The sequence below is a fragment of the Crassostrea angulata genome, chromosome 9 (assembly GCF_025612915.1).
Source record: "Crassostrea angulata isolate pt1a10 chromosome 9, ASM2561291v2, whole genome shotgun sequence".
Classification (NCBI taxonomy): Eukaryota; Metazoa; Mollusca; class Bivalvia; order Ostreida; family Ostreidae; genus Magallana; species Magallana angulata.
In genome coordinates, this window is record NC_069119.1 from 5,026,366 (window position 1) to 5,045,977 (window position 19,612).

The 19,612-nt window shown below is 34.8% G+C and overlaps 2 protein-coding genes and 1 pseudogene across 4 annotated transcripts; 1 reads left to right on the top strand and 2 right to left on the bottom strand.

Moving 5' to 3' along the window:
• Positions 1–103: 103 nt before the first annotated feature.
• Positions 104–14,369, top strand: LOC128164016 (uncharacterized). Of its 3 annotated transcripts, none has more exons than XM_052827727.1 (3): positions 104–257; positions 12,051–12,114; positions 12,226–14,369. In XM_052827727.1, the coding sequence occupies exons 1-3, from the start codon at positions 238–240 to the stop codon at positions 13,909–13,911; spliced, it is 1,770 nt and encodes a 589-aa protein (XP_052683687.1). In that variant the 5' UTR covers positions 104–237; the 3' UTR covers positions 13,912–14,369. The 3 variants fall into 3 exon arrangements, with proteins under 3 accessions (XP_052683687.1, XP_052683686.1, XP_052683685.1); XM_052827726.1 differs by lacking the exon at positions 104–257 and adding an exon at positions 5,401–5,617; XM_052827725.1 differs by lacking the exon at positions 104–257 and adding an exon at positions 11,102–11,312.
• Positions 14,370–14,467: 98 nt separating this feature from the next.
• Positions 14,468–16,069, bottom strand: LOC128164034 (uncharacterized; annotated as a pseudogene).
• Positions 16,070–17,262: 1,193 nt separating this feature from the next.
• LOC128164026 (uncharacterized) lies at positions 17,263–18,978 on the bottom strand. Its single transcript, XM_052827742.1, has 3 exons — positions 17,953–18,978; positions 17,757–17,844; positions 17,263–17,559 (listed from the first exon to the last, which is right to left on the bottom strand). The coding sequence occupies exons 1-3, from the start codon at positions 18,645–18,647 to the stop codon at positions 17,506–17,508; spliced, it is 837 nt and encodes a 278-aa protein (XP_052683702.1). The 5' UTR covers positions 18,648–18,978; the 3' UTR covers positions 17,263–17,505.
• Between the last annotated feature and the right edge of the window lie 634 nt (positions 18,979–19,612).

Genomic DNA, 19,612 nt, shown 5'->3' on the forward strand with positions numbered 1-19,612 from the left:
GATTTCTTTATCTCTGCTGGTCGCTAATACTGAGATCAAATCAACATCTCACCATTACAATTTACATTATTTCAGAAAGTTCGATTTGACAGTGGAACATCAATAATGGGTTTTAATTCCTTTGTCGAACTTCCAAAGCTCCAAAAGAACATTTTATATACGACACATGAAATGTATGCGGGTCTCCCGAAGTCTTGTTACATAGGGGATGAGCGTATATAAAATCAGGACAGGGCCATGACTCGCAGAGGGTACATGTAAGTACACATTCTACTTCTACACTACCTGTCTGGCAAAGACTCCGGAAGTGCAAAACGAACGCATAGATATATGTTGAAGTTACTTTAATTTAACGCGGGGGTACTAGTAGTCAATAATGCGCGGGGTTTTCTGTATGGACCTGAATCAAATGAACGTACTCAGCATGCAGTCGGAAATAGTGTTTAAGATTTTAGTTGTAGTAGTCCCTCAGTGATCGAAAAAAGCTTAAGCTGCCAGACGACAAGATGCTGTATGTTTGTGGGTTAAGCTGTGTTAATCTGCATTGAACTAATACATGATGCAACATGTGTGTTAGATAAGCTGTTGATAGCTGCAATACATATTTGCATGTGAGATAATTTCAGCTGGTGAGAGCTGCAACATATGTCTGAGATAAACTGAAGATAATTGCAACATGTGTGAGATAAGCACAACATGTGCGTGAGATAAATTACCGAGAGCTTTAATATGTTTGAGAGATAAGCTGTTGAAAGCTGCAAAATGTTTGTGAGATAAATGTTGAGAGCAGCAGCATATGTCTGAGATAAGCTGAGGAGAATGGCAACACGTGTGAGATGAGCACAGCATGTGCGTGAGATAAAATACTGAGAGCTTTATTATGTTTGAGAGATAAGCTGTTCAAAGCTGCAACAATTGTATCAACAAGATTTTAAGAGCTGCAAGAAACGTGTGAGATAAGTTGTTGTGAGCTGCAACATATGTGTGAGATAAGTTGTTGTGAGCTGCAACATATGTATGATATAAGTAGTTTTGAGGTGCAACATATGTATGGGATAAATTGTTGTGAGCTGCAACAAATGTATGAGATAAGTTGTTGTGAACTTTAACATATGTGTGAGATAAGTTGTTGAGAGCTGTAGTATGAGTGTGAGATAATTAAGTTGTTGAGAGCTACAGTATGAGTGTGAGATAAGATGTTGAGAGCTATAATATGAGTGTGAGATAAGTTGTTGAGAGCTGTAGTATGAGTGTGAGATAAGCTGTTGAGACCTACAGTATAAGTGTAAGATAATTAAGTTGTTGAGAGCTACAGTATGAGTGTGAGATAAGATGTTGAGAGCTATAATATGCGTGTGAGATAAGTTGTTGAGAGCTGTAGTATGAGTGTGAGATAAGTTGTTGAGAGCTACAGTATGAGTGTGAGATATTTAAGTTGTTGAGAGCTGTAGTATGAGTGTGAGATAAGTTGTTGAGAGCTACAGTATGAGTGTGAGATAAGATGTTGAGAGCTACAGTATGAGTGTGAGATAAGATGTTGAGAGCTACAGTATGAGTGCGAGATAAGATGTTGAGAGCTGTAGTATGAGTGTGAGATAAGTTGTTGAGGGCTGTAGTATGAGTGTGAGATAAGTTGTTGAGAGATACAGTATGCGTGTGAGATAATTAAGTTATTGAGAGCTGTAGTATGAGTGTGAGATAAGTTGTTGAGAGATGTAGTATGCGTGTGAGATAATTAAGTTGTTGAGGGCTGTAGTATGAGTGTGAGATAAGTTGTTGAGAGCTGAAGTATGAGTGTGAGATAAGCTGTTTTTTCTGATTTCGGTAATCTGTTTAGATGCTGTAACTAGCTTAAGAAATAATTTAAAAGTTAAACTATAAATGTATATGATAAAAGCAGTTGTTATTTATAATCTGTGTTTATGATACAGTCTTGAGGTGTACAACAGTATTGTTTTGTGTGTAATATAATTAGCACTAACGAGTAAACCTCCCCAGTATTCATTATAAATTTAATAACCTAGGTTTATTTTTATTTGTTTGAAAAGAGAAAGAATGTAGGGTGTTTTAAATAGGCTGCAAATACTCCCTGCAAGATACTTACTAAGTCGATTTAATGTACTTTTCAAACCCTTTTGGCATTTGCAGATTGTATTTACACCATAGTGCGATCTGTAGTGAATTTACTAAACCTACTTGAAAATTTATATATTTAGTTGATTTTCGTTCATCAATTTGGTTTCCGTCGATTTTCGTTGTTTTATGAACATTCAAAACAAAATACAAAAAAACAACAACAAACTAAATGTGAGCTGGCTTATCTCGATATGCAAGACACAAGAAATGAATGCATCATTTTTTTTTATTTTATTGCTATTTTATGGTAAGGCCCAGAAGCAACAATACCCGTCCCTGTTTGGTGGCAGGGGATAGTTTCGAAGGAAAGACCCGGTCAAAATTTTGAAATAAAGGGAGAACCTGGGGTTTGGCTGGTTATTTGAGGGGTATAAATTGGTAGAATATTTATTGCATTCATTTTGTGGATAGAGGAGCTCATGTCAATTTCATTGATATATGACACTTTAATACTGGTAGCACTTTTCATCAGATATGGAATGAAAATGCGAAACTGTGGCCAAAATTTTCACTTTCGGTTTTCCGCTTGAAAAGTAGGGTGGGTTCAGAACACGAAATGTCACTCGGAAAGAAGGTGATTGACCCCCCATCAATTGGTGATTATTTGCATGGGTATACATTAAGCTACCAATCCTATGGTAGTTTATGGCAGTTGCTCGGGACTGGAGCGTGGTTATGGACCCGTGAAAATGTGAAAAAAGGGCAATTTTTCAGTAAATTTTGAGACCGTCCCTGGCTATTCTTTATAGTGCTATATGTAAGTTGTACTTGTTTTATTCTGAAATGTTTAAAAATTCTCAAGAGTCGGGACCATGTGTCCCCTGCATGCAAACCAATTTTAGCAAATTTAAAAATCCACTGAAAAATTAAATCACATATATGAGCACCATCTGCCTCACATTTCCTCGACCAAAAAAACTATCCCCTGCCACCTTCAAGAAAATGTCAAATTTTTAATAGGCTTTAAGTTTAACAACATGGGAACAGAAAAGATGTTCAATGTGTGTAAAATGGGAAACTGGCTGAATTTTTATGATTGCTCAACCCTGTGATGAGATTTAGGGGCCAAAATGTAGCAGGGGGTGGTCCTTAGAAAAAGTGCAATTTTCTAGTATTTTGGGTTTGTCCTTATATTAAAACCCTTTATAGGCATATTATTCCTATTGAAATAAGATGTTGGGTTGAATTTGGATTAACTGAATAATATTGTACCATTTTCATGAAATTTTCTTGAAATTAATTGACAGCCATGCAGTTTTATGAAGTTTTAAACCCTTAGATTTGATAAGAAATTGTAAAATATTGTTCTTTCTCGAGCTAAAGCTGACAAAAAGTTGATTTTAGGGCTAAATATATATTTTAAATGTGCTACATGTAATTTACATGTAAATACATGTTATTCTAAATAGTTAATATCTGCATTTTAAGTCATTATAAACAATTTTAAAATGTCTGATTGTCAAAAAAGCACCCCCCCCCCCTTCAATTTTCTTCACCTTCAACCAAAAATTGCCTTTATTTCACATTTCTTTTGATAAAATCTCATGCATACATAAAATTTCTCTCATTTAAAACAAAACACACATGTTTGGTTTCTTCTTTATTGAAAATATACCAAGAAAAATTGAATTTGTGTGCATTTTTTAACCATTTGTCATTTGCATGTATTCCCACCTCATTATGAAGGTGTGGTCATTATGTTCAAATTTGGTATTTCTTTGTATGAAAAACATGTATTTCAATCTTTATAACAAATAAATCTAGATCTGTTGGTTTTGGTTAAAGAATAAACAGAGAAATTAGGTTTCATCATCATCCTTTCAGCATATTTGGGAAATTACTCCTCGGGTAAGATGCCTGATTGCCATTTTCAAGGTACCTGTCCCTTTTGAAAAGATGAAAGTGAAGATTTTGTGTTCCAAATAGGTTGCTTTTGTGTTCCAATAGAGTTTTTAAACCTGTTAGTACCATTTAGAAACAAAAAAGTTGATTGCAAGGAGTAATAATGTGTTTTTTCTTATTCCCATTTGCAGGAGGATAGGTGATACATATGAGTTGAATTCTCCTATATGTTGTTACTAAATGTGAATATTTCAATGTATTTTACATCAGATAGGGATAAAGGTTTCTTGTTATAACTGATTTTTAAAGAAAAAATGTCTTTTGGATTGAAAGAAGTCATGATGTATCTTAAAAACCTTACAGAAACAGGTTAAGGTGATTCAGCCGGGAAAGGGGGTAATACTTAAACAGCCATAACTTTTTTATTTTTCAATGAAATCAGACCAAATTTGAAAGGTTTTACTCAGAATTGCATGAACTTTCTGATTTTAAAGTGTTTTGGTTAGAGAGAAACAAACTCTGAAAGTTAAAGGTGGCAGGGGATAGTTTCGAAGGAAAGACCCGGTCAAAATTTTGAAATAAAGGGAGAACCTGGGGTTTGGCTGGTTATTTGAGGGGTATAAATTGGTAGAATATTTATTGCATTCATTTTGTGGATAGAGGAGCTCATGTCAATTTCATTGATATATGACACTTTAATACTGGTAGCACTTTTCATCAGATATGGAATGAAAATGCGAAACTGTGGCCAAAATTTTCACTTTCGGTTTTCCGCTTGAAAAGTAGGGTGGGTTCAGAACACGAAATGTCACTCGGAAAGAAGGTGATTGACCCCCCATCAATTGGTGATTATTTGCATGGGTATACATTAAGCTACCAATCCTATGGTAGTTTATGGCAGTTGCTCGGGACTGGAGCGTGGTTATGGACCCGTGAAAATGTGAAAAAAGGGCAATTTTTCAGTAAATTTTGAGACCGTCCCTGGCTATTCTTTATAGTGCTATATGTAAGTTGTACTTGTTTTATTCTGAAATGTTTAAAAATTCTCAAGAGTCGGGACCATGTGTCCCCTGCATGCAAACCAATTTTAGCAAATTTAAAAATCCACTGAAAAATTAAATCACATATATGAGCACCATCTGCCTCACATTTCCTCGACCAAAAAAACTATCCCCTGCCACCTTTATCGATTTTTAAAATTGGCATTAACTTGTACCATGTACATTGTAAATAGAACTTAAAACAACTGTCACCTTACAAACGTTTTATCTACACAACTTCGACGTAAGGCTTTCGATAAATTGGCATTGATTTAAACAGCGGGGCAGGGAACTAGGATCAAAAGTAGTCATATCAATTTTATTGCCCCCCTAGATACACAAATCCTGGGTTCGTTCAGTGACACATTCAACGGATAGCCAATATGTTATTTGTACTTGTCGGGGGTTTGATAAGAGACTTAATCCGTGGTCCCTGCCCACTGTTGGGGGCTCATTACCGTATCCATTGGTCACTGACGAACCCTGCCCAATCTCTGCAATAATTGAACCTCAAAGACATTTGTATAGCGTTTAAGGCTGAGAATACTGAGGCTTCTGATGGCACATCCGGGCTATCTGCAAACGTTCAGAAGGCTGAGGTACGTTCATGTTGTTTGCATGACATTTTTGCGATATTTTTTTTTATAACAAATATGACTTCTACATGAATGTGGGCAGATTTAAAATTAATCAATTATTTATTGTACAACAAAATTTGTTACTTTCAAATCCACATAGTTTCATAGTATAGATTGAATTTGCATGATTTTTTTTATAGAAAAGAAAGGGAGGTGGGTGTAGATTTAAAGAGAATGTGGGGGGGGGGGTATATATTATGAAATGCTAATTTATGATCACATTCTCTTAAATATGAATATTTTATAAAAATTTCAGCGGTATAATGCTATGAGTAACTAGTATATGATTCAATATAAAATGAAAAAGTAACAACACCCCCGTTAATTACTTTTGACAATAAAGTCGCCCAATACCGATGCCACTGTTACTGGTGAAATATTCATTTTACTTCAACGAGAAATTGTCTACATAATTTTTATGATATCTTTCATAGATTAAGACGCTTTCCCGAAAATAGCATTTTTGGGGTGTTTTTTTTTTTATCAAAGTTTTTTAAAAATATGAATTAAGAAAACTTTGGTCATTTTTTTAGCTGACAGTGTCAGTTAATCATTGGATGCTTATTTTTTAATGTCGTCGGTCACACCAAGGCGGTGCAGACAAACTGAATACCGCGCGTCAGTGCGGTATGCTAATTTTTCTGCACCTTTTAAAAATTACTCACTGTCAGATAACTTTTTAAATTGTTTATTTTCAGCGGATTAAGTCGATCGATAGTCGAATAATCTTTATGTATGAAATTAAGCGCACTTTTTAGCAAAATAATGCGAATGTGAACATATCGATAAGTCAAATAATTAATGGTCGATGACTTTAACATGTGTCAAATGTTTTTGATTTTAGTTGATTTTACATCAGATCTGAATAACAGTTACACCAAATGCTCTGGATTTTTTTCTCTCTCTTTTTCTGTGACCTTTTTGGGGGGTGGGGGGGGGGGTGGGATCTGATTGTTAATTTGCTGACCATCCAGCTTCCTTAATTCACGTGCGCAAGTCAGGAAATGCATGTGCAGCTCAGGATTCGCATACTTTTTGGTTAATGACGACCCAAATTCGACAATTTTAGGCAAATGCTCATAATTTGAATAAAATTCTGAACAATCATGACAATGAACCTGTTCAGTCTTGAAATGATGATGCTTTTACCCACACAACCCTAAAAATAGATAACTAAAGATGTTTCCAATTTTAATAACTTCATAAGGAGTAACCGATTAAGAAAGATTTTTGCGAGTCGGTGATCGATGTGATCGAGCGATAGTCGAGTACACAAGAACTCGTTGAAACCAACATATAGAATTTTAAACAACCGAAAAAATTGGTCCTTCGCCAGTATGATAGCTGAAAGTCATTTAAACCGCATATATGTTATTTGCTTTTACCTCTTTATTTATCCTTTTACAAACGTGTACAGATTTAAATAAATCACTGAAATGTTTCAAGACAACAGAAACCTTGCATTTTTTACGATGACGTTAGTAAATTATTTCAATGTTTTAAAAGGAGTGCGTCTATACGTAGTGCAGACACGTGTCATATGACGGGTAAATGTCGGCACAGCTGATCTGTGGTCAATGTCAGGTGTCAACTCTTGTCACTGTTAAATGTCAGATGTTGTCTTTATTTGTCTGCAGTCAATGTTACAGCAATCAGTCGACGTTATTTGTCAGTGTGTTATGTTAAAAATTTAAAATCGAAAATTTCTAAACTTAACTTTAACAATGCTGAAGTTAAGTTTAGAAATCTTTGATTTTAAAACTTTTAATGTAACAAATATTTTAAATGTTGTCAACTCTTTTTGTCTGTGTTTTATGTCAGATATAAGTGTCCTATGGCAAATGATCAAATGTCAACAATCTTTCAGTGTTTTAAGTCTGATGTCAATTCTTTTCGTGATTAGTTGATGTCAGATATCGGTCCTATTTGTCTGTGTTTATGTCAGATATAAGCCCTATTTGTCTGTTTTATAACAGATATCGGCCCTGTTTGTCTGTGGTAAATGTCAGGTATCGGCCCTAATTTAATGTCAGATTTTGGCTTTATTTGTCTTTGTTTTATGTCAGATATCGGTTCTGTTTGCCTGTGTTTTATGTCAGGTATTGGCTCTATTTGTCTGTGTTTTATGTCAGATATCGGCCCTAGTTTTATGTCAGATATTGACTATATTTGTCTGTGTTTTATGTCAGATAACAGTTCTATTTGTCTGTGTTTTATGTCAGGTATAGGCTCTATTGATCTGTGTTTTATGTCAGATATCGGCTCTATATGTCTGTGTTTTATGTCAGATATCGGCTCTATTTGTCTGTTTTATGTCAGATATCGGCTCTATTTGTCTGTGTTTTATGTCAGAAATCGGCTCTATTTGTCTATGTTTTATGACAGATATCGGCTCTATTTGTCTATGTTTTATGTCAGATATCGGCTATATTTGTCTATGTTTTATGTCAGGTATCAGCTCTATTTCTCTGTGTTTTATGTCAGATATCCGCTCTAGTTTGTGTTTTATGACAGATATCGGCTCTATTTGTCTGTGTTTTATGTCAGATATCGGCTCTATTTGTCTGTGTTTAATGTCAGATATCAGCTATATTTGTCTATGTTTTATGTCAGGTATCGGCTCTATTTCTCTGTGTTTTATGTCAGATATCCGCTCTAGTTTGTGTTTTATGACAGATATCGGCTCTATTTGTCTGTGTTTTATGTCAGATATCGGCTCTATTTGTCTGTGTTTAATGTCAGATATCGGCTCTATTTGTCTTTGTTTTATGTCAGGTATCGGCTCTATTTGTCTGTGTTTTATGTCAGATATCGGCTCTATATGTGTATGTTTTATGTCAGGTATCGGCTCTATTTCTCTGTGTTTTATGTCAGATATCCGCTCTAGTTTGTGTTTTATGACAGATATCGGCTCTATTTGTCTGTGTTTTATGTCAGATATCGGCTCTATATGTCTGTGTTTTATGTCAGATATCGGCTCTATTTGTATGTTCTTTTTGGGTCAGATATCGGCTCTTTTTGTCTGTGTTTTATGTCAGATATAAACTCTATTTGTGATTGATTGATGTCAAATGATGTCAAGTGTTAAGAGAGCTCGATAGTCGTCGTCTGTTTTGATCTCCTTTAGAAGAAGAGCTCTATAAAAAATATAGGGAACTACTCAAATTTAAAAGCTTAAATTTATAGCTGAACAAATCATGTCTAAAAATTTAAGGTATATCTGAGTGGTAATTTTGTTGACCATCCAGCCTCCTTTATATTAAATGTCGAGTGAAATTATTTTTAATCTTGTTAATTCATGTACATAGCAACAAGAGCTTTTCTAGGTAAATTTCTCCATATAAATTAAAACATTATCAGCATTTATTTCGGCAGAATGTCTTTGAGCTTATGTGAAGAGTCTTCAGGTTTTAATATAAATGTTCAACCTCTCTCTTATTTATTACTTATGTAAGTGACGCTCCTTTCGCGGTTTTCAATATAAATGCCCGACTTCCCTCTAAATTGACGCTCATTTCGCTATAGACCTCATATCTGGCATCTAGATATGTTGATTTATCGCTATTTTATGTGAAGAAAGTTGACGTAACTGACATACATTGATTAAATATGTCGGTTATGCTGCCTTCTTTCATCCTGGTATGTATCGCTCGAGCATTATGATCAATAGCTATCTACATGCTGAATGAATGTCTATAGACGACTTAAAAGGAAATTAATTAATTTTTTCCATATCCTGCAAGCTTTCAAATGTTAGACTTTATTGATTATTGCCATTAACTGATAGCGTTAAATGTGCAGCTTTTATGGGGTTGCCGACAAAGTGGGGATAAATTTAATAGAACAAATTAAAGAGACGCTTGCGTACCAAAGGGTACACCAATCCCCGCCTATAAAAGATTTGGCTGTATACATGTATATCTTGGATTAGTTATTGAATTCCATGTGTCAGGTTTCTGTTTCATGTTACCTACTTCTTACGTACGTCGCTTATAATTATGTCAATATTTCTAAAACATTATTATATATCAAAGATCACCTTATAAAAACACAATCAGACGTACTCATATCAGAGAATGAGAAAGGCGATTCATCAATACATAGTTTCGGACATTATTTTCGTACAGGTACATAGACTGATGTAATCTATGTCGTAAAAGTGCGCTACATATTTCCAAGATGGCAAGCCAAGCTCTTATAAACAAGCCACCCTTATACAAAATGTAGTGAACAAAAACATGTTGAATAAAAATATCTGTTGTTCTGTCTTACTTGTCAAAATATCCGGGTAAACTCCATTCAGTCTTTCAAACTGGTGGAAAATAATATTTTGCAGAGAGTAATTTGTTTTTGTTTGGTACACTTTGTACTTTTGATAATGTGTCCGTGGTTTTCTTTCTTTTCTTTTTTTTAACTAAATTGATCAAAATTGAAAAAGTTACACAGCAATAAAAAAAGGCAAACTATTTTAAATGATCTATATGCAAGCGCATGTTTTTAATCATTTTAAGAACTTTGAATTTGATATAACAAACAATTTCCCGATGGTACTTGCAAGCAATGTGTGTGCCATTTCTTATCGAATGGCTTGCGCCGATTGCAGTAAGAGAATTGTGAGAATAGGGGGAGGAGAGAGTCGTGTTGACACAATTCACCCCCAGGGGGGCATCTCAAAGGGAGATAATACTGTAATCACGATGGTTTTCTCTATTATGAATAGTAGCAAGTCGATATTTCTAAATATTCCCATCATGCCATAATAGATTTTTTTCTTTAAAATCATTCTATTGACTGTGAGCAAATAGTGGATGTTCTTTAGGGATTAAATAGCGTTAATAACCTGTTGCTTCATTGTGTACATGAAATTAGTTTTTTTTTAAAAGATAAAAATGTATTGTAATCTATTGGTACGCTGGGAGACTTGCACGAATGTACGGAACTCTTTCTCATTCTCTTGTGAAAAAAATGTTTTCAAGTATAGATAAATGTAGAGCGTTCCACATTTTGAATTAAAGAAACGGAGAGTATTGTCCATTTTGAATGATGAATTCACGGATTCTAAAGCTAGATGACATATATTTTTCTCTCGAGCACTTGAAACTCAAAACTAAACAAATTAAGTCTCTTAAGAACATATATAGCTCAAAAGGAAACGATAAAACAGCAATAGAAATTCCGGAGTTATAAAACTTGCATTAGATTTTCACTCCTTTTAAAAGTGGAAAATGATTTGAAAGAGTTGTTTACATTGTGTAATTGATCAGTATTTATGAGGAAGATAATAAATTGTATGGCTCTATCAGCTCAAGAGTAAAAGTTTTTGTGATTGCGTCTTAAAAGAGGCCTTTTAGAAATATTTAAATATTGTGCGACTTCTTTTTAATTGGTAAACACATGGAAAGGACAATTATTCGCATGACTTGAGATAAGCAGAAAGGGAAAGATATATCAAAAGCATCACGCTAGAATTCAAATCATGCTTTAACTGAGCTCGAAATATATACACACGCTGAAAAAAGAACGGATTTTAGTGACTTAAAAATTCTGGCATTTCACCAGTTGTTTGAATTCGCCAGTCAGACAAGATGAGTGTTTTAGGGGAGAAATCCTCGTCTTTAACCAATTCTGGATCTTTACCTAAAATTGTTATTTCAAGGTAACATTTAATTTCCTTCATCGAATATTTCGATTTGTATATATAGGTAAAGTTAATAAAATATATATTTATACAGCTGTATTTATTACGATTAATATATGTACTTGTGCACTCGCTAAGTTAAACCGGGTTAAATTTTCATGGGTTTTTTTCTGATTAAATTTTACGCTTGCGACTTTCAAAAATTAAAGATTTGATTGTAACACATTAAGATTTATATATCGCGTTGTTATGTTTGTGTTTGAGATCATATTGCGACAATAAATGCCTGTCGCATGCTTAATAGTTTTAATAATTTAATAGTTTTTTTTAATTTTGATTGACTCAACCATGGTTATAATTGATGAAAATCGATCCAGATACTAGTACAACACATTTTTGATAATTCCCTTTGCATTTAAATGTTGACATATCATATATAAGTAATAATATGCACACTCACCTTTTGCTGGTTGATGGCAGTTGGACAGGATATTTGTTTTAATTCGAAAACTTTTTTTTGTTACATGTAACTTCTATTGCCTTTTTAACAAACTCTGACGAAAATCTGTATTTATTCACACTCTCACCATTTTAATTGTTGGCAGTTGCATTGATTTTGCATAGGTTGCACCGATAATTACCTTTTGACCTAAACTGTTTCCATGTTTAACTCGGATGGTACACACGATTAATATGATTGTTGTGCTAAATGTTTGCATTAAATCAAGATATCACGGGTTTTCTATTTTGTTACAGGGCTTCCGGGAGTAACCCGTTTGATCCGCATGCTCACAGTCAATATGCAGGAGAAAAACTTCAGGTTGGTCTGACTGTCTGTCTATCTGTCAAACAAATAAACTTTTCCAGAAAATATCATTTCATATTATTATTAAAGTGATATACATAGGATTTTTTTCTGCCCCTATCTCAGGTTCGTCTGGTCACACTTGATGAAAAATATAGGAGCCATTTATTGCACCAACAAATCAAAGCCTTCGAGGAGAAGGTATACACTTCTTCGGACAATTTCAATGTTGACATGATGCTCAAAATGTTTCGAGAACTGGCCAGGAGATGTAAAGGAGCACGCGATATCTACACAATAGGAGGAATTCGACAGGCCATCAACCAGGAAATTCGAAAACTGCGCATGCGCAAAAGAAACAAGCGACTTCCGGTCTCCGAAGATATTGGAAACGAAGCCGACGAGATGATGGAATATTTTAATTGGTTTTTCAAAAATTTGTCTTACTTAAGGGAACTGAGAAACAACTTCGTAAGCCGCATTTTTAACCCCCTGTTCAAATATTTTTATAATGTTTCACACAATGCTCCCGATCGTGAGCGTTCTACTGACTCGGCCATGTCCATGTCAAACTTGAGCGTGGCTTCCCATCGTTCCATCGACAGTGGCATTACGGGTATATCCGGTTGGAGTTCATTTCGCTTCTCGGACACAGAAAGTCAAGCCTCTGGGGATGACGATATCCATGCCGCCAGAAAACACATGATTTCAAAAGCCGCCCTGCAACTGTTGGGTCGAGAATTACGTGACGTCAGGTCACTATATGACACAGCAGAGCTAGAAAAAACTGCCCAAAGACTGGCCTTGGTAAAAGAACAGCTGGATTACCTCATCGACAACGAAGACAACATAAACCACGCTCTTTTCAGCCAAGACAGCGAGCGAGTGGTCAGTCATCTGAAGGTCAAGAATTCCCGGACCTACTTCCTGATGCGGCTTATTCCAGACATTCTGGTTAAGTGCCAGATCTGCGCTTGGTTGGCGAGAAAGTGGCTGGAGATTGACGACAAGAAAACGAAGGACCTTAAAGAGAGGCTGACCAAACTTGTGTCTCTTGAGGATCAGCTGTCTAGGAGGTTAAAAATGCTCTCTGTCGACATCCAGAAACACGAGAAAAAGCTGGAGAAAGAAACTAATGAGTTACAGAAGCTCTTAAAACGCGAAGAAAGGACTAACGAACTCGAAATGACACTGCATGGATACCAGAATAGGGAGAGGGACCTCAAAGAGTACATGCAGAAACTAGAAAACGAAAAGCAGGAACTCACCAATAAGTTAAACAACGCGATAAAAGAAAAGAGGACGGGGGAATATAAATCCCTGCAGACCATGCTAGAGAGAAATAAACTTCAGATCTATGCTATGGAGCGTCAAATGGGTACCCTGAACTTCCACAAGAGTATCGTAGACAATGACATGCAAGTGGAGCTAGAGGTGAAAGCAAATATCATTCATTTCACGAATGACGTACAAGACCAATGTGAGGAACTCGAGAAAATGCTCGAAAATGAGAAAAAGGAGAAAAGGACCATTCAAGCCGCACTTATCCCTATTGCGCATGATACAGAGGAAATTCGGGATCGCCTACGCGAGAAAGCATACCCGGTTGAGGACAACGAAGGTATCGTGGCTCAGTACATAGGCAGTAGTCGGATCCCTCTGTCTACACTGAGTGTCAAGGAAATAAAGCGACGGTTCACGGCCGATAACCCTAACCCCAAACATGTCCCAGTGTTCGAGAGCCCGCGGAAGGTTAATATCTTCAAAACAGAAATTCAACCGTATCCCGAAACCCCTGAATACGACTGGTAGTAAATCATAGCTCCTTTTGTAAAAAAAAATATTTTCATTGTTTGACTGTGATATCAAATTTTTGGCGGAGAGGAGATAACAGCAATCAGTTTTAAGGCCATCTAAAACTAACTCTTTCCAGTCACATCATTTTTAGACTGCAAAAATACAGAGAAAATTCGCGCTATCTGACCCATTCGAACATATGTGCATATATATCGTTCAGAACCGATTAATTTATTGTTTTAATAGTGAATATCTAAAATCTTTTAGAATCTCATTTTTCCATGTACGATTCATGTCACCTTATTTGTTTATATCCAAAGCCGCAAGTTTTTATTTATTGGCTTTTCTGGAAAAGTATATGTATATTTAACGTCAGAAATAAACCATTAAATGTATCTGAATGTTTAGATATACTATAACTGTTGCATCAGATAGCAAATCTTTAATAAAACTGTAAAAACTGTCAATGTTATCTCTTGTGTGGTTTCGATATTCAAGTTGAATCCACTGTCTATAATGCAAAAGCCAATACACTTCGACAAAAGGAGAGTCACCAATTCATTACCTCACAGACAAGACAAAGATAGTAAACACACAACCAAATGTTTAATAAAACCAGGAAAAAATCTTTGAACAACCAAAAATATATACAATGTAAATAAACTCGCTGGTTGCAATATATTTAATTGACACTTAAAAATCAAATTATAAATACTAAAATCAATCAAAATTTCTACATGGTTAATTGTAAAACAACCTTTCGGAATTTAAAAAAATGATTATTAGATATTTGTGCTATCATAAAAATTAACAAGGTGTTTATCAAAGTCTTTAAAAGTTCAATCCTATGACAATTGATATGGTTTGCTACTCCTGCTTAGCTTTAAGCTTTTGTTCAGTTACCTCCCTTTATCAGCCTTTGACGTTTTCTATGGTTCTGTTTGCTCTTCAGACATTTTGCTTGGATCACCCTCGTGTAAACACTAAAATAAAGCGCTTCTTCAGAGTTAAATGTATAATTTAAAGTAATTTCACTCAGCATGTAAATAAAACGAATGATTTTTAAACATTTAATCACCAATGCTGTTGATGTCAATTAGTTTTCATTTCTGAATACAATTCAGCGATGAATACTTATGTATACAACATGAGGGTAATACAAATAAAAATAATTTTACCATGGCGACCCAAACAACGACCCAGAACGGAAAAATAAGAGTTAACAACAGGTGAACCTTGTAGTTTTCTGTAAACGTTTCGGAATCTCTGAAACAAATGACAAATAAGAATTAGGTATTCAAGCACATTGTTTATATATAATATTTTGTAGAAATTGGCGTAGAAAATTATATTTGATACTATAACTTTTTATAATCTTACAATCTCGTCCTTTTATAATGGCTTTCAAGCGATATTCCAAACATCGCATAGGCTTGAAATAATTCTTTTCTAAATATGATGTATCGTAATACATGATCTTCTTCACCTGACGTCTTTCCCCTCTCACGATTATTTCGTTCTGAATGGCCAGTGACTTTTCAACTTCTTCCATTTTGAAAAATCTATTGGTGAGATTTCCGCACTTTTGTGCATTTGCAAATATGCATTTGTTGTTAAACAAACTGGGACGCAGAACATCACAGAGAATTAAAATTTCATCACATTGTTTTACAGTTAATGCGCGGTAATTTTTGTATTCAAGTAGACACTCAATATTTGAAATTGACTGTTCGTTTAAAATTTCCATACACAATGTGTAAAAATCGCCAAACACGCAATTAAATACAGTCAAGATAAAACATTAGTTTAGCACGTGGATCCTCGTCAATGGTGGCTCTTGTTGTTGTATCTTTTTCTGTTGCGGTTGTCTGTATTGCCACCACATTTCCACCGCTAGCCGCCGCAGCGGTGCTCCTTGTGCCTGACCCACCGGGAACAGCTATAGCAGTATTTGTTGTGGCGGCCACATCTGTTTCGTTAGCAGCTGCTGAGTGGCTTTGTTGCACAATTCCTCCACCTGGAAAAGGAGCCACAGTGGAAGATACCGTAGTCATTGGCTGGTGGGAATCAGACATTTTAGGATTGAGAGTTAATAAACGCTCAGAACGGTTTCAAAAGAATAAAAACGGAAACTTAACAGCTAATCAGGAAAGCGGAAGACTTCTGTTCCAAGAAAGCACTTATTTGCACCTACTAATATAGTGTTGGTAAAATATTTAAAAGGACATGGTCACAGAATAGCTATTAATAAATTATCCAATAATATTTACATGTACATGGTCTTTAAAAAACAGCAGCTACTTTTTCTATCTTAGAGAAGAAAGTTTTGCAAAACCTATTATTTTTATGTTGATGTTAATAGGGACTATTTTCGCCAATGTTAAAATTGTGCCCTTGACTGATTTGAGGAAACCTAAGGTGCTTCACCGTAGATTCTGGCATTTGGTTACCTTGATTTCTATTATATAAACTACATTGTATGAGGGGTCGTCGAAGATTCTTCAGCCGTTGTTGCTGTTGATATACTTTTAAAAAATAGTTTAGCCAAATTTTTTATGTCTTCAAAATGTCGTCTAGGAAGTGAACGATAGGTGCAATAATCGTGTTTTAAGGATTATGGGTAATTATTAGGTAATTTACAAATATACAAAAAAAAAACCAACACATGTAGTAAAGACAAATTCAGAAAATATTATTGTATTTAGAAGTTTTCTTGACTCCAAAATGTATCAATGAATGCTAATATTACATTAGTTGCATTAAAAACAAGTTATCAGAAATAACCAATTGAGATATCGATAGGCTGAAAGAGTAAGTACATAGAAATGAGATAATTTTTAATTTATTGTGTGCGCCTTACGACCCCTACCATACACAAAAGCGGGGAAAAATGCATATGCCATCTTTGTACAACATATGCAGGTGACTATATTTCTGATTTTTAAGATTTGTTTTCTTTAAGAGAGAGAGAGAGAGAGAGAGAGAGAGAGAGAGAGAGAGAGAGAGAGAGCAAATAATTTCTTTATACAATTTATAAGGAGGTTTATTTTATCAATTAATAATTATCTGGTGACATTCTTGACGTGTATACCATGTTTAACATTACGTCTATATAATTTTATTCCTTTTGTTGTTTGTATATCGTGTATTAATTGAACACTCGCACCTGGACAGAAAAAAATTCTGATCACAACTAAGCAATTAATTAAAACGTAGAATTAGATTTATACACAGTGTAAATATGTGTGTATATGTTATACTGATAGGCATTTATTTGATTACCTCTATTAAAATTATTTACAGAATTACTGAAAGAACTTGATAAGCAGACAAAGTAATGAAAATATCTCCAAAAACAAATTAAAATTGATAGAATATTACTTTATTGCTAACACGTAAAAATGCATTCAAACACTCTGATTGGATTAAGCTCTGATCATTTTCACAATGATGAACAGTCTATGAAATGTGAATAGGAGATTCGTTGCTAGCATCAGCATTGAAACGGTGTTCATAAAGTCTATCAAAATGTCAATATAAAGAAGTGCTTTTGGCTGTCCAAACATTAAGTATCCCCCCCCCCCGGTCAGCTGTTTGGTTTGTGATTTTTTATGGTTCTGTTTGCTCTTCATTCATGTTGCTTTGATCGCCCTCGTGAAAACACTAACAAAAAAGTAAAATATAATACATCAGAGATAAATGCATTAAATGTATTGACTTAGTTTAATTATAAACTCAGTATGGAAAGAATATAGATGTTTTATAAATATTTTTTTCTTCATTTCTTAAAACAACAATCAACAGTGAAATTCGATACTTATAAATAAAACAAAAAGTCAACCAAAATAAAAATACATTACCATGGCGACCCAAACCACGACCCAAAACGGAAATATAAGAGTCAACAGGAGATGGACCTTGTAGTTTTCAGTGAAAGTTTCGTAATCCCTGAAACAAAATTTTTTAAAAATGCATTTTGTTGTGAAAATGTATATATCATTTTTGCAACGAGATAAGGTTAACTTACTAAATACAAGATATTTACGATTTTCTTACAAATGTTTCCCTTTTCTGATGACTCTCAAGCGATGTTCCAGAAGTCTCATAGGCTCGAAATAATTTTCTTCTAAATACGATGTATCGTAATACATTATCTTCTTCACGTGACGTTTCTCTCCCTTTACGATTATCTCGTTCTGAATGGCCACTGATTTTTCAACCTCCTCTACTTTATAAAATTCGTTTGTGAGATTTCCACACATTTTTGCATCTCCAAACATGCACTTATTGTTAAACAAATCTGGTCGCAGAATATCGCAAAGAATCAGCACTTTATCACATTGTTTTACAGTTAAAGCACCGAAATCATGGTACTTGAGCAGACATTCAATGTTGGATAGCGTGTTTTCTTTTAAGATTTCCTTGCACATTGTGTAAAAATCATCAAATACGATCGATATGCAGTTAAGATAAAACATTAGCCTGGCACGGGGATCCTTGCTTACTTTTACTGATCTTCCTGTCGCTTGCACGGTTGATGTTGTTTCTAACGCCACCAAATTGTCACCGCTAGCAGCCGCAGCAACACTTCTGGTGCCTGCGCCCTTAGGAACAGATATAGCAGTACTGGTGCTGGCAGCAACATTTATATCGCCCAGAGAAGCGGAATAAGTCTGATGCACAAATCCCCTGTCTGACAGAGCAGTGACAGAGGCTGATATAGATTGTACATGCTGCTCTGAGTGAGCCATTTTGTACTAAGACTTATAAAGGAGAACACGTCTGCAATTATTAGGCAACTTTATCTCTGGCGGCCGTCGGACGTTCATTCCGAGAAATCACTTATCGCGAGAAGTTTGATAACCCTTTAAAGGACTCTAGCAGTTTGAACAGTGCATTGCCCACCTCACATCAAATTGATGTCTGTTTTATCAAAACTTTATACGTGGAATGTAATCAAGATAAACACAATTTTAGATATTTAAATCCATATACCATACAGTAAACAGTCTATGTTCTTCTCGTATCTTCTAATGTACTTTGATTACATTTTCAAACGGATTAAATAAAAGACAATCTGCTGAAAATAAAGATTTTATTAATAGCACTAAACGACTTATAGATTAAAAACATTAGACAGCCAGCATCGGAAAAGTGTATCCACTATGCATTGGACCCCACAGTTAAGATTTCAGTTTTCCATATTTGTATATTAAATACATTTGCATAACTGTATAGTTTAGATATTATATAGATATCACTGTAGACATCACAATAATTAAAATTGTATCCTATCAATTATACGATGGAATAAAAGGATCTTTGGGGGGGGGATGCGTTGATCAATTTTGACAGGGTCAGTTCTCAGGGTGTTGAGGTTTAATCGATTTAAAAAAAAATATTATGTTGTTGCAAATTGATCCAGATAATTTTTACGAAAAAAAGGAACCCAGTTTCAATATTAAACGTTTAAAAATGAACCCCGGATAAATTATCAACACGGGCCAATTTCAGTGTGACCGAGTAAATAATAAAGGCAAGGTTCTTTGTTCAGGATGTTTAATATGTACAAAAAGGTGATTATGTAAATAAATATAAACACATGTAAATATAATATACAATTTATACACAGTAATTCATTACGGTTTAAATAAACCTTTTAACTTTATCATAATGTTAGTTTACTCTATGTAGACACTAAGAAAAGTTATAAGTT